Source organism: Melospiza melodia, chromosome 22 (assembly GCF_035770615.1).
Source record: "Melospiza melodia melodia isolate bMelMel2 chromosome 22, bMelMel2.pri, whole genome shotgun sequence".
NCBI classification, from domain to species: domain Eukaryota; kingdom Metazoa; phylum Chordata; class Aves; order Passeriformes; family Passerellidae; genus Melospiza; species Melospiza melodia.
This window is the reverse complement of record NC_086215.1, coordinates 2,280,214-2,293,870: the sequence shown is the minus strand read 5'-3', so window position 1 is coordinate 2,293,870 and position 13,657 is coordinate 2,280,214. Positions and strand designations below refer to the sequence as shown.

Here is a 13,657-nt window from a genome sequence, read left to right as displayed (position 1 = left end):
TGTTAGTGCTTGGAAAACATAAATCCAGGAGGGGTCTAGCCCCTGGCCTGTCCTGGAAGCTGCAGTGTTCAGCCCAGCTGCCGTGGACGCTTGCTGCCCTTGGGCCATCCCCTGCCTCGCTCCTGTTGCTCACAGCTCTCTGCCCACACTTCCCCAGGCAGGGCAGGTAAGCACAGGCTGGGCAGCAGCTCCTGCAGTGCTCCAGCCCAGCCCTGAGACAGTCCTGGCCTCAGCTCTGGCTCAGCAGAGCAGTACTTGGAAAAACAAGCTCACATTGCAGAGATGCTTTAGCAGAGTATTTATTCAATGCCAGAGTGAAGAGCAAAACAGTACAAACAGCACCTCAGTGCCTTGCTCGCTGCTGCACCGAGCCACGGGTGGAGAGTTCACAGTTGGGGGAGGAAGGGAGGCTGTTCCTTTGCTGTGTGACTGGACAGAGCAGGATGTGGAGCCTGTGTGCACACACAGGAAGGAACTCCTAATTTCATGACAGAAAACCTGAGTACAGGGGTTTTGGATGAAGCTGGGGCACAGCAGGACACAGGTGCTGACCCTCCTGCTGCAGAGGCTGCTAAAGCCATCAGTGCCATTGTGACAGAAGCTGCCGCCTCTGTCAGGCCTGTCAGCAACCCCAGACTGGGAATGGCACAGGCACCTGCCCCGGAGCTTCCAGGGGCCCCCAAAATGCCTCCCCTGCAGCTCCTTCCCAGCCTGCTTCAGGAGCAACAGCAGCTCTTCAGGGCCCCATCTAGGCCAGGTCAAGATTAGGAGCTTAATTTTAGACTCTGACATTTGGGTACCTGCCACAGGGACAGAAGCTCAAGGGACAGACAGTGAACACCACCGAGTCTGTACTAACTCCAAGTGACCATCCCCACTGCCTGCGGGGTCCTGGAGGAGCTGAGCCCTCCATGGTGCGTCAGCCCCAGGGACAGGGAGCTTTTTCAGCTGTCACTGCAGGCAGGAGGGCTCCATCCCCATCACCTGCAGGTGAATGAATACCTGCAGCACCTGTGGGTGTCTACACTTATTCACAGAGAACATACCAAAAGAACCTAAAGTGCCACGATTGGGTAGCATGGGCAGGAGGTGAGCTGTCCTCATGGGTACCCCAGGAAGGGACAGCAGATCCCCCACAATAAATACGTTCCTGATCCATAGCTTATTGAAGTGCTACTCAGAGGAAGACAGAGGCAAAGCCAGCACCATGACCACCAGCCCTCCCCCCCTCCCAAGTTTAGAAACTGGCAATACCAATACACAGACCCTGGGGCCAGTCAGGCTCCCAGCCCTGGCCCTGCTGCCCCCTCACTGCCCCCAGTTCCTGCTGCCCTCTTGGGTAGAGGTGCCATGGGGAAGAGGCACTTGACATTCCACAGCAGCCAGACAAGTTGCCCGTGGAGCTTTGGGACAAACACACATTAATAAAACGCCAATATTGAGTCCTGCAGTCAGGCAGCACAGCTGCACCATGGCTCCTGCCAAGCACTGTGCAGCTGGCGGCTCCCAGTGTGTCTGGCCACATCCCCAGCTCACACAGACCTACACTGGACGTGCCTCAGTGTCCCCTGTGCCCAGAGCTCACCCAGAGAGCTATGCCCAAGTAGCAATGCTGGTGAGAAGCTGTGGGAGCCCACCCTGCAGTGACCAGCTCAGCTGCTGCCCAACAGAACCACAACAGGGCCCCAGCTCTTATGTCCTGTCTGAAGGCGATGCTTCAAGGAGGAGGCAATTCCTGCTGCCAGGGCCCCTCCTGGCTCAGCCGTAGGATTTGTGTGCCTAGAGCTCATCTCTGTGCAGGGCTCAGGGCTCTGTGAGCTCAGAAGGAGGTGCTGCAGTGAGGAAGCTGCAGGAGCAGATGTACCTGGGTTCAGCTTTTCTGGTTCAAGAGCCAGGAGAAGAGCAGTTTCCTAGGCCGGGGCCTCCTGGCCTGCCGGATGCGCATGGCCCGTGGGGAGCGCCACACCTTGATGGTGGTGTCATCACTGGCTGTCAGCAGCAGCTCCTGCTCCACCGGGCTGAACGCCACTGAGTTCACCACATTGTCGTGCTGCAGCTTGGCCAGGCAGATGTTGTAGTGCCGATCCCAGATGTAGCCGTGTCGATCCTCTGCCCCACTGGGGTGGAGAGACAGGGGTCAGGGTGTCCCACTGGTCCCAGTGTCAGCCCAGCACCCCAACACCCTGCCCTTCCCACTCCTGTTCTGCGGGGATGGGTTACCCAAGCCCCCGTCTCCATGAGCTTCATCCTGCGCAGGCAGCTCCCTCTGGGATCCAGGGCCCCTCAGCTCAGCCCACAGCACCTGCAGCCCCAAGAAGGGCATTTGCCACCTGCCACCAAACACACCACAGCCCCAGATTTACCCTTTCCTCAGGGGTAAATAAGGCAGGGTATTTAAGGCAGGGTATTTACAGCAGGACTGGGCAGCCACCCTTTATCAGCACTTTCCAAGTCAGTCCCTCTGCTCTTTCCAATCCCACTCCCTGCTCTCCTTCCAACACACAGCAGTGTTCTGCTCACACGGCCATCCCACAGCAACAGGCCCAGGCCTTCCCAGATGCAGGGTCAGGATCCTGCCCACTCCCTCACCTCGCCACGAAGTCCCTGCTGACGTCCAGGAAGATGAAGAAGCACTCCTCGTTGGGCGTGTAGGCGCGGTGCGCGCGCAGCGCTCGCTTCACCTCCTTCATGGTCTTCAGGTCGAACACGTGCAGGTCGATCTCCTCCGCGATGGGAGGCGGCTGCATCGGGTCCGAGATGACGCAGTCGCGCGGCCAGGCCCGGCTGTTCACATACAGGTACCTTGGGGAGGGCACAGAGGGGTTACCTGCACTGCACCACAGCTCACACGGCCCCCTGGCACAGCAGGGATGGAGCCTGCAGCCCAGCTCACTGAAACCCAGGCTGAAACAGGGAACACTCCTGGCCATGTCTGGAAAGGACCACTGCACCTGAAAGGTGACGCCAGGGCTCAGGTCACACCTCTCTAATCTCACTGGAAATATCTTTAACGATGGGGCCGTCTTCTGGGCAGCATGTGTAGGGGGGACTCTTCCCCCCTGCTCCATTCAGGTGAGACCCCCACCTGCAGAGCTGCCTCCAGCTCTGGGAACCCAACACAAGAACGATGTGGAGATGCTGGACTCCAGAGAAGGCCAGGGAGATGCTCCAAGGGCTGGAGCCTCTCTGCTCTGGAGCCTGGGAGAGCTGGGGGTGTTCAGCTTGGAGAAGAGAAGGCTCCAGAGATACCTCAGAGCCCCTTCCAGAGCCTAAAGGGGCTCCAAAAGAGCTGGAGAGGGACCTGGGACAGAGAGACAAAACAAAAGGAATGGCTTCCCACTGCCAGAGGGCAGGGTTACATGGGCTATTGGGAAGAAATTCTTCCCTATGAGGGTTGGAAGACCCTGACACAGATTGCCCAGAGCAGCTGTGGCTGCCCCATCCCTGAAGTGTTCAAGGCCAAGTGGACGGAGCATGAGCACCCTGGAATAGTGGAAGGTGTCCCTGCCCATGGCAGGGGGTGGGGATTAGATGGTTTTTAAGCTACTTTCCAACACAAACCATCCTAGGATTCTATGGATGATCTACCTCAGGAACAAGACACATTGGTGTGGGCAGCTCCTCCACTCTCAGAAGGAGCCACCCTGTCCTGAGCTGGCTCAGGAATACATTCCTGCCACGGCTGGGGGCGAGGCTCAGCAGTAACACACCATCGCCACCTGGATCAGCAGGCACCCAATCCATTCCACCACTCCATGTCCTGGTTACCCCACAGAGCCCGTGAGCAGCTCCTGCCCATGCTGGCAGTGGCTGGAGCCCTGTGTGCTCACCGGTGGTCAGGGGAGAGGCCCATGCCGATGATGTGCCCGTGGATGTCGATGACGTGATCCAGGGAGTCAAAGAACTCGTCCGAGCGCCGCTCCTCCCCCAGCACCGGCCCTGCCGTCGTCATCTGATGGGGCAGGATCCTCTTAATCCCTGAGGGACAGAAAGCAGAGGGAGGCAGTCCCACAGGCTGCTGCCAGCAGGCTGGGGGAGGTCCCAGGCTTCAGGCAGGTGCTCCCCTTGGTGCGGCTAAGAAAGGAGAACCGGCTTGCTGTGCAAGCTCTGGGACAGGGCTGCTGTCCTGGCCAGGCTCCTGCAGCTCATCAGATGGGCTGCACATCAAACCCCAGGCAGGGAGATCCCAGTGCCTGAGGGTACAGCCAGACCTTGCCTCAGCCATCTCTGGAGCACATGGAAGCTGCGTTGGCCCAGGAGACACACTAGCTGTAGAAGGGTTTTTCTCTGAAATGATTCCCTGGGCTGAGCCCATTCTCTGCAGTAGCCAGCCTGGAGCAGCCCAGCAGATGCACAAGCTGTGGCAGGGTTTTCCCCTGACACTGTCAAGTGCAGATGGGGATCTGTTCCACAAAGTTTAAAGAACAGACATTTAAACCTAAACTGTGCTCAAGTAATTTGTAGCTTCTGAACCTCCTGACTGAGACAAGTGATGGGTCAAGCCCTGTCCCCTTCCAGCTCTGAAGAGGTCCAAAACACAAACAGATCCACAAATGGTCCATCCTCAACAGCTTCCTGGAGGACCTCTGTGAGCCTCAGTAGCTCCTGGGCACACACAGGTTTCATCCTCAGCAGGTCTAGGGGTGCTGGAAGGTGGCCTGGCCCAGCCCAGCCCAGCCCATCGCCCCTCTGGAGGAATTGCTAACAGCACCTTTTATTTTAGCCCTCTCCTGCAACCCAACGAGACACAGGTGACACCCCATTACAGCTCAAGTCCAAGGCCATTCCTAATATTTCTTCCCCTGAGCCTGGGACCTGTGAGACAGGACTGGTGTTCTTCCACCCCACTGGTGCTGCTCACCAGCATCTTCATCCTCACTTCCACAGCACCATGCTCCCTGTTCCAAATTCAAACACACATGAGTCAGAAGGACAGGCTGCTCACCCTGGAATCAGCATGAGAAATGGGAACTCGAGTTCATGCTGGAGCAGCACTGCACAGAGTGGGAGGTGAGCACAGAGTGAGCTCCTTCAGGTCCTGTGGGCACAGAGCAGGTGCACAGGGCCAGTTCTGCACACAAACCAAAGGGTACAAAGGCCACACTGCAGTGACTCATGGTGGGACAGGAACTGAGCCAGTGTCCAGCCCTGCAAGCAGCAGCCTGTACTGCAAGTGCTGGCTTCCAGCCAGGGAGTCACAGAGCTCAGAGGCATCGCACAAATCCCTCAGCCTGGGAGGCTGCAGAGGAACTGGGGAGCCCAAAGGCCCTGCCTCGGTGGGTGGCAGGCTGCAGGCTGCCAGGTGCTCTCAGCTGAGCCCAGGGCTGAGTCAACATGGCTGGCTGCAAACCCAGCCCACAGGCAGGAGGAGCATGAAGCAGAGCTCATTCAGTCCAGGTCATATTCCTAACTGAGGTGGGCAAAGACTAAGTTGCTTACAGCTCTGGAAACTGCCTTCCCCTTCCCCTGCCTTACTGGGCTGTACTGGTGTGGGACCATGTCACGGGAATGTCGGGAGAGCAAGAAAGCAGGGCTGTAACTGTGTGAGCAGTGAAAGGAACTGAAACTGTCTGGCTTCACAGCAGTCTTGTCTGGGAACAGCTCCCTCCTTCCCCACACTCCTGGTCCTTTCCACCTCTCTGCCAGCTTTAGGGTTTCCTGGGGAAACAGCCAGTCTCCCTGCTCCTGCTCCCCACTGAGCAGCTCCCCGAGGATTTCCTGTAAATTCAGGCTCTGCTAGACCTGTTGTCTTAACAGGGGTGTTGCAGGTGAGAGCAAGTGACATCTTAACACAGGACAATGTCACCAGCCACACCCACAGCACATTGCACCCCCCTAGCACAACAGAGGAGGCTGCAGCCTGCCCAGCCCCACTCACCACACGAGCATGGCTGGGGCACTGAATCATCCCCTCGGAAACCTCCCCCGGCCCCAGCGTCTCACTGAGGCTGGATGCCCACATAAGGGTGGTCCCACCATGGCAGAGGGGAGGCAGGCAAGGGGCAGGGGCACTGCACAAGTGACTCACACATCAACTCCATGCTGCTCAGACCAGCCCTGTCTACCCCCGCAAGAGAACAGGACCAGGGTCCCTCCACACACTCCTCCAGGGCAGCTGCTGTCCTGCCCCCGCACACACTGCTGCTCATGGCTGGCGTCCTTCATCAGAAGCTCCTTCTTGCTTTTCTGCTCAGCCCTTGCCATGACTTTGGCCACGTATCATGCTGGCAGCAACAAAACAACCCTCAGGCAAGCGGAGGAGGTGAAACTCCCCACAGTGATGGGGCCTCTCAGAACCCAGAGCAAAGCCCAGTTCACACCTCACAAACAGACAGCAGGAAGACCAAGTCTTTTCCTGACCCAAATCTCAAGCCCAGCCGCAGCCCAGGCCCCTAGGGAGCCCCGCTGCACCAGGCTCAGGCCCAGCCTTACCTATCTGGTGCGGGGAGTAGGTGAGGCATCCTGTGGTGAAGATCAAGTACTTTGTCTTGCTGTTGCTGTCTGTGGGGAGCAGGTTTGGCTCGGGCGGTTTAGTTCTGTTTCGCACAAACAGCTCGGCCACCTTCGTCTCCAGCTCTGTGTCGGTCATGGCAGGCCTCCCGTGGCCCTCCACGATCCCATCAAAGAGCTGCTGCAGCCCGTGCTCTGCTGGCACATCCGGCAATTCCTGCCTGGCCGGCTCCGGGGGCGGCCTGGGCCTGGCCCCTTCCTCCTCGCTGTCACTGCCGAGATCAAAGGCCGGGCACGGGGAGGAAGCAGCCAGCTGCTCCTCGTAGTCCAGGAGCAGATCCGGGGAGTCATAGCGGCTGCAGTCAGCCACCATCACGGTCCGGATGGTGCTGGCATTCAGGTTCTGGATTTTGAACAGTCTCTTCACTACATTCACATTCTCAGACTCAATGCCCTGCGAGCAGAGGGGAGAAGTGAGCAGGAACCACCCCAAGTCAGCCCCACAGTTCAAACCCAGACCTGAGCTAGCACAGCGACACCAACCCCCACGGGCCCCTCCACGTTGTGTGCGGGGCACTGACACAAGAAGGGGCCCCAGGCTTGCCAGCTCTCCTGTGCTCCTTCCTATCCTGGACGGAGACAGAGCGAGAGCAAACATTCCTGCAGGCAGGCAGCAGTGCAGTGAGGAAGCACAGCTGCTGGGCAGCCCTGCTGCCACCGTAACACTGAGGTGATCAGCTGGCACTACCTGGGGCTTTACAGTGCAGGGCCAGGAGCTGAACTTGATCCCTGTGGGTCCCTTCCACCTCAGGATACTCTACATTTTATGATTGACAAGGATTTCAGGAACAGGCCTCTGTGATAAGCATGAAGTAGGATTCCTCTGCCCCACAACAGCAGTGGCAGAGAATCCCTGTGCTCCTGGAGCGTGCTTGTACCCCTCAGCAGGGGCAGCCTGGTATCTGCTCCAGACACACAGAGCAGGTCCTTCTCTGCCTCACTGTTCCCAGCCTGCAGCTGTACTCCCATGCCCCTGTTATGGGCAAGGTCCTTCCTGGCCTCTGAGGGATGGAAGGTGCAATGCTGGTGTAATGCCTCAGTGCAGCACGGAGATGTGGCTGTGGGAAAAGTCTCTGCTAACAGAGGTTTTACCTGGGGTCAGCATCTTGTTAAAATCACAAAACGTGGGGATGTGCAGGTGTGGCACTGAAACAGAGGCAAAACATGGGGAACCCGACTCAGCACCCAAGTGCTAGGGAGTGAACGAGCAGTTTGAGGCCAGCACACTCAGTTCTCCAAGTCTCACCTCAGAATCAGAGACAGCATCTGGCACAAGAAACCTCAGCAAGGCCAGGCAGGACTGAGCTCAGCCTCCAGCTCACACCAACACCCTGAGCTACCAGGTGGGAGAAGGGAGAAGGGTCCCATTGCTGGGGACACAGGCCAGGCTACAGCACTCCCAGGACCAGCTTCAGACTGTCAAGGACCTCAGCAGCCCTGCTGTTGGGCAATGCACGCTGGGGAGCACTGCAGCCAACACCTCAGCCTAATTAATGTGGCAAAAGTTAATGAGATCTGAGGGCAGAGTTAGAATACTGCAGTGAGTATAATAACACTGAGCATGGAGAAACCTCATGCAAGGGTTGCCTTGAGCTCAGGATCCTGAGGGCAAGTCAGAGGAGACAAACAGGGAGGACAGGAGGATTGAGCCATCCTTCCCTGCAGCTCTCCCTCCCCCAGGAGGCAGCAGGAAGCTGCACTGCCTGTGAAGCTGGAAGGAAGGCAGCTCACCTGGAAAGCATTGTTCAGCCACAGCACTGAGCACGAGGTGATGCGTCCAATCCGATGCAGATTGCCTGATATCAAGTTGGTTTCGTTCAGCCAGCAGCCAAACACATCATAGGGCTTATTCCTCACCCTGGAAAGCAGCGTGAAGTTCTCTGGAAGGGAAACATGAGAGTGAGGCACTGACTTCCAGCAAGAGCCCTGGAGAAACCGTGTGGGACAGAAGAAGTGGATCCAGGTCTCTGTAGGAGGGGCCAACCCCCATCCAGCTCCCAGCCACTGCTACAGAGACAGATTATTTCTCTTTTCTCCAGAGATGTGTGATGATACCTTGCACAAAGGAAACCAAAATAACAGGGCAGTGCACAGAGCCAGAGCAATTCAACCTCCCACCCTTTCCCTGAGCGGGGCCCAGAGCAGGCCCTGGGGACAAGCAGGAGTTAAACACAGACAGAATTTCCCTCCCACCCCTGCAGCCTGGGGCCTCTCCAGCCAAGGCAGCTGTGCACTCCTGCTTCCTGCTGCACTCCTGATTGCTGGTACTGTGGGACTCTGCACAAAGATGGTGAGATAACAGTGGGGACGAGCCTCATGCACAGAGCTGCAGCACAAGCGAAGGAGGCTCAGGTGACAACACCTCAGAAAGTCCTGTGACACCTAAGGGTGAGACCACAGCCACAAAGGTGACCTGAGAGCTGCATGCAGCCACTTTCCTCTGGAGATGGGCTGAGAGGGCTGGGTGTGCCCGGCCTGAAGAAGAGAAGACTCTGACAAGACCTTAGAGCTCTGAAAGAGCTGGAGAGGGACTGGGGACAGGGGATGGAGGGACAGGACACAGGGAATGGCTCCCACTGCCAGAGGGCAGGGATGGATGGGATATTGGGAATTGGGAATTGTTCCCTGTGAGGGTGGGCAGGCCCTGGCACGGGGTGCCCAGAGCAGCTGTGGCTGCCCCTGGATCCCTGGCAGTGCCCAAGGCCAGGCTGGGCAGGGCTGGGAGCAGCCTGGGACAGTGGGAGGTGTCCCTGCCATGGCAGGGGGTTGGAATAAGCTGAGCCTTAAGGTCTCTTCCAACCCAAACCATTGTGGGTTTTTGTAGCTCTATGCCAAGCACCACACATGCCATAGGCAGGAGCTCCAAGGTGAGTGATGTGGGTAACCCTTGCCCACAGTGGCACTTAGAAGAGCAGTGAGGGTAAATACACAAGCACTGCCCTGAGGCGCTGCTGCAGTGACCCAGGCTGTCTGTGAGGTCTCCCCTCTAGAGCTGTGATCAGAGCCCCTCACTCAGGAGCCAGGATGAGCTGAGACAAGGCACTGCACACCCAAAGGAGAAGGGAACCCCCTCACCCAGCACTCCTATGCCCCGGGGAGCCCCAGGGAGCCCCTCTTACCCATGCTGATGACAGCAATCTCCCCTGAGGAGGAGTTGTGAGGCCCCACAAAGACACCGGACACCAGCAGCAGGGAGTCATCCGAGTTGAACTGGGAGAACTGGGTGTAGCTCCAGTTGTATGGCCTCATGTTGGAGCTGTGCTGCAGGGAGATGTCCAGCTCATTGCTCCAGATCTACAGAGAGATGGGACAGACAGGAAGCTGCTGAGAAGGCTGACAGTGGTTCTCCTTTATCTGTTCTGCCAGTACTCACCAGGACATGAAAAACAAACAGTATCAAAAACCCCATTTAACTGCCTTCTGCTCACCACACCCCTGTCCATTCCCCTGACAGAAAATGGAGAGGGGTCAAATGGAGAACTGCTGCTCCACTGGCCAGAGGAGGTGTTCAGGCAGTGAATGGTGCTATCACAGCTGGATTTCCAGCATGTTCAGACAGATTCCTCCCAGGACAACCACTCAGGGAGGACACGATCCACTGCAGTGGATCATTATCTCCCCAGTCTTCATCAGACCCAGGGCACAAGAGGACACTGATCTGCACCTAGAAAGCAAAGCACCTCGGCCACCTCCACACAGGCTGGAGCTCCATACAGCCCTCAAGGCAACATTTGCAAGAGTCATTAGTTCTATGGCTTAGAAGACAGCTCAGCACCCACAGGAAGCAGCCCAAGTCCAGGGACATCTGGTCAAACCTCTCCACAGACTTCCCAAAGGCTGCTCAGGGCCAAGCTCCACTGGACCAAGGCTGCAAGAGCCAGACAGGGCACCTACCACTTTACCTTGACCGTGCAGTCTTTGGAGCACGATGCAAACAGGCAGCCAGAGTGGGAGAAGCTCAGGTGCAAAACTTGGTCATTGTGCTCCTTCAGGGCCTGCACCTCCACGCAGGGGATGGTGTCGTAGAGCCTCTGGAACTCCTCGTACCACGAGACAGCACCTGCAGCACAGCAGGGACACGAGTGTGAGGGGAGGGAAGCAGAGCTGGGCCAAACATGCACCAGGCTCTAATAAACCAATCAATCCTGGCTCCTGTGAGCAAGGCCAGGAGCTCTGCTGGGGCACCAGCCCAGGGCTGCAGCTCAGCCACCAGCCCTCTGCATTTCCTCAGCAGCTTCCCTACTCCCACACACACAAAGCCCTTTCTTGCAGCACACACAGCTCCACAGCACACTCCTGCTCTCCAAACCAGCACTGAACCAGGCACAGGTGCTGCCTGTCACACCAAAAGCAGTCCTGAGAAGGAACACGTGTGCCAGCACAACCAAACCACCCAGGTGGGGCAGGAGGGAAGCTGCTCCTCACCATACCCAGCTCTGCACTGGTTACCTCTGTCTTGTCTCACACAGAATTAAGACGGCTCCAGAAAGGGTCTGGGACAAGGAAAAAAACATCTCCATGAGGTAAGAGACTTGAAAAATGAAAGCCAAGAACAGAAGCTGAGCACAGCCTGGGGCACACTCATGGGAGTCTTACTGATGGACAATAAAAACCAAATAAAGAAAATTTTTAACGAAGGGCCCGGCCAGGCAGCCTATAGACTTCTTGCAGCAGCAAATCCCAGAGAAGCAAAGAGGATTAGACATGTATATGGACAAGGGCCAACTTTCCTAGTGACACTGAACAGGACTGAAGGATTTTTTGGAACAGGCTGCAGTCCAGGAGGCAACTGCTCCTGCAGGCAGCGACCAGCTTGCTGCCAGCACATCCCACTGCTGCTCAAGGCTCCAGCCCCCTCTGGACCTCCTGGTCCAAGCCCACCCAGCTGGGAAAAGCCTGGGCAGGGCCCATTTGGCCAAGCAAACCCAACATTTCATCTTACAGACCCACTGGATACCATTCCTCTAACCATGGGGCTGCCCAGGGCAGCCCCCACCCTCGAGCTCCAGCCCCTGCCCACGGCTGCCCCTGCCCCTGCCCTGCTGCCCTGCGCAGGGTGCCCACAGGTGCTCAACACCTTACTGAGCTACACCGACTGCCTGATCCTAATCAGTGCTCAAGAACAGGGCTGGCAGCTGACTAAGCAGCTCCAGGAGGCTGGGAGGGAATGAGCCTGGTCAAGAGGCTTCAGAAAAACCCCAAAGAGAACATCCTCAGCCCCATGGAGCTCCCAGGGTCTGCAAGAGCAAAGTCACATAGCCTGGAGGGATCCCATCAACATCCATCTCCCCTGGGAGCCCTTCTGCAGAGGTGTTCCTGCTGCAAGGAGATCAGCTCCCACTGCCTGATCCTTGGCATTTCCTCCTGCCCTTCTGTGGCCACTGCAATTCCCAATCCAGGATCCAACAGCCCCACAACACAGCGGGCATGGGCTGCTCAGGGAGAACGCCCTGGGCAGCACGGGGGCTCTGGCAGCTCCCAGAGCTGTCACACTGCCCCACACTGCTGCCAGCACGGGTGCTCAGCAGGGAGCACAGCTGTGACCACGCCAGTGCCACCCCCGAGCCCTCTGCCAGGCTCTGCCAGCTCCTGCTGGGAGCCCACATCGAGTCCAAGCTGCCCTGGTGCTGCAGGGCAGCTGCTGGCTCAGCACCTGTCCCCAGCGCTGTCCCAGGGCCACGCATCCCCCAGGCAGCACGGGTGTCCCTGCAGAGCCCAGCCCCAGCTCTGGTGGCAGGAGAATGGACAGAGCTGTAGCACAGGGGCTGCCGAGTCCCAGAAAGGAGGGACCAAGGCAGGAGTGACTGCACAGACGCCGTGGAGGCTGGGATGGAGCAGCCCGGGGTGACTCACTGCAGCTCCCGGGACCTCCTGGACAGCAGCTACAGAACGCACCTGCCCAGGGAGCTCAGGAAACCTTTCTGTGACAACAGGGGAAAGGCAAAGCACTTTCAGCGTTTGGACCCCCATTTCTGCACGGTCCGGGCAGACCCAGAGCCCTTCCCGTGCCCATCTGAGCCCGGGGCACCGGGACACAGCCGAGGCACCGCGGATCGGGGGCGGCAGCGCGGGGCAGCGCGGGCTCGGGCCGGGCTCACGGCAGGCGCCGCCCCGGAGCGCACCTGGGTGCCGGGGCACGTCCCGGGACACGCGGTAGTAGCGGTAGAAAAGCTCCTTCCACAGGAACTCGTCGCGGGCCACGGCGCGCCACTGCTGGCAGACGAGCCCCACCGAGAGCACGTCGGCGTGGTCCAGGTACAGGAAGATCTCGAACAGGACGGTGTCCGGGAGCCGGGGGCAGCCCGCGTCCATCGTGTCATTCTGCCGCCGCGCCTGCAACCGAGCGGGGCCGGCGTCAGGCCCGGAGCGGGGACGCGAACCCGCCCAGGGCCCGCGGCCCTCCCGAGCGCTGCCGTGCCGTGCACGCTGTTCCCCGTGCCCGGTATCCCCGTGCCGTGCCCGGTGCCCTGGTGTCTCCTATGGCCGGTGTCCCCTCCCTCCCGGTGCCCGGTGTCGCCGGTGTTCCCCGTGCCCGGTGTCCCCGGTGTTCCCCGTGCCCGGTGTTGTTCCCGTGCCGTGCCCCGTGTCCCCGGTGTTCCCCGTGCCCGGTGTTCCCCCCGTGCCGTGCCCGGTGTCCCCGGTGTTCCCCGTGCCCGGTGTTCCCCCCGTGCCGTGCCCGGTGTCCCCGGTGTTCCCCGTGCCCGGTGTTCCCCCCGTGCCGTGCCCGGTGTCCCCGGTGTTCCCCGTGCCCGGTGTTCCCCCCGTGCCGTGCCCGGTGTCCCCGGTGTTCCCCGTGCCCGGTGTTGTTCCCGTGCCGTGCCCGGTGTCCCCGGTGTTCCCCGTGCCCGGTGTTCCCCCCGTGCCGTGCCCGGTGTCCCCGGTGTTCCCCGTGCCCGGTGTTGTTCCCGTGCCGTGCCCGGTGTCCCCGGTGTTCCCCGTGCCCGGTGTTCCCCCCGTGCCGTGCCCGGTGTCCCCGCTGTCCCCCCGCACCTCGGCGGCTCCGCTGCCCCCGCCCCGCCGCGCCACTTCCGGCCGGCGCTGCCGGCGCTCCCCGGCCGGCCAATCACCGGGCGCGTCCGGCCGCAGCCCCGACGGCTCGAGCACAGAGCTCCCCGCAGCGTGCCAGACACAGCGAGCCGAGCGCGGC

At 59.4% G+C, this 13,657-nt stretch overlaps 1 protein-coding gene across 1 annotated transcript; it reads right to left on the bottom strand.

The window, feature by feature from the left end:
• Positions 1-283: 283 nt before the first annotated feature.
• Positions 284-13,549, bottom strand: FBXW5 (F-box and WD repeat domain containing 5). The gene is made up of 9 exons (XM_063174389.1): positions 13,501-13,549; positions 12,633-12,843; positions 10,413-10,570; positions 9,630-9,804; positions 8,242-8,390; positions 6,433-6,904; positions 3,831-3,978; positions 2,590-2,802; positions 284-2,117 (listed from the first exon to the last, which is right to left on the bottom strand). The coding sequence occupies exons 2-9, from the start codon at positions 12,820-12,822 to the stop codon at positions 1,871-1,873; spliced, it is 1,752 nt and encodes a 583-aa protein (XP_063030459.1). The 5' UTR covers positions 12,823-12,843; positions 13,501-13,549; the 3' UTR covers positions 284-1,870.
• Positions 13,550-13,657: the final 108 nt, after the last annotated feature.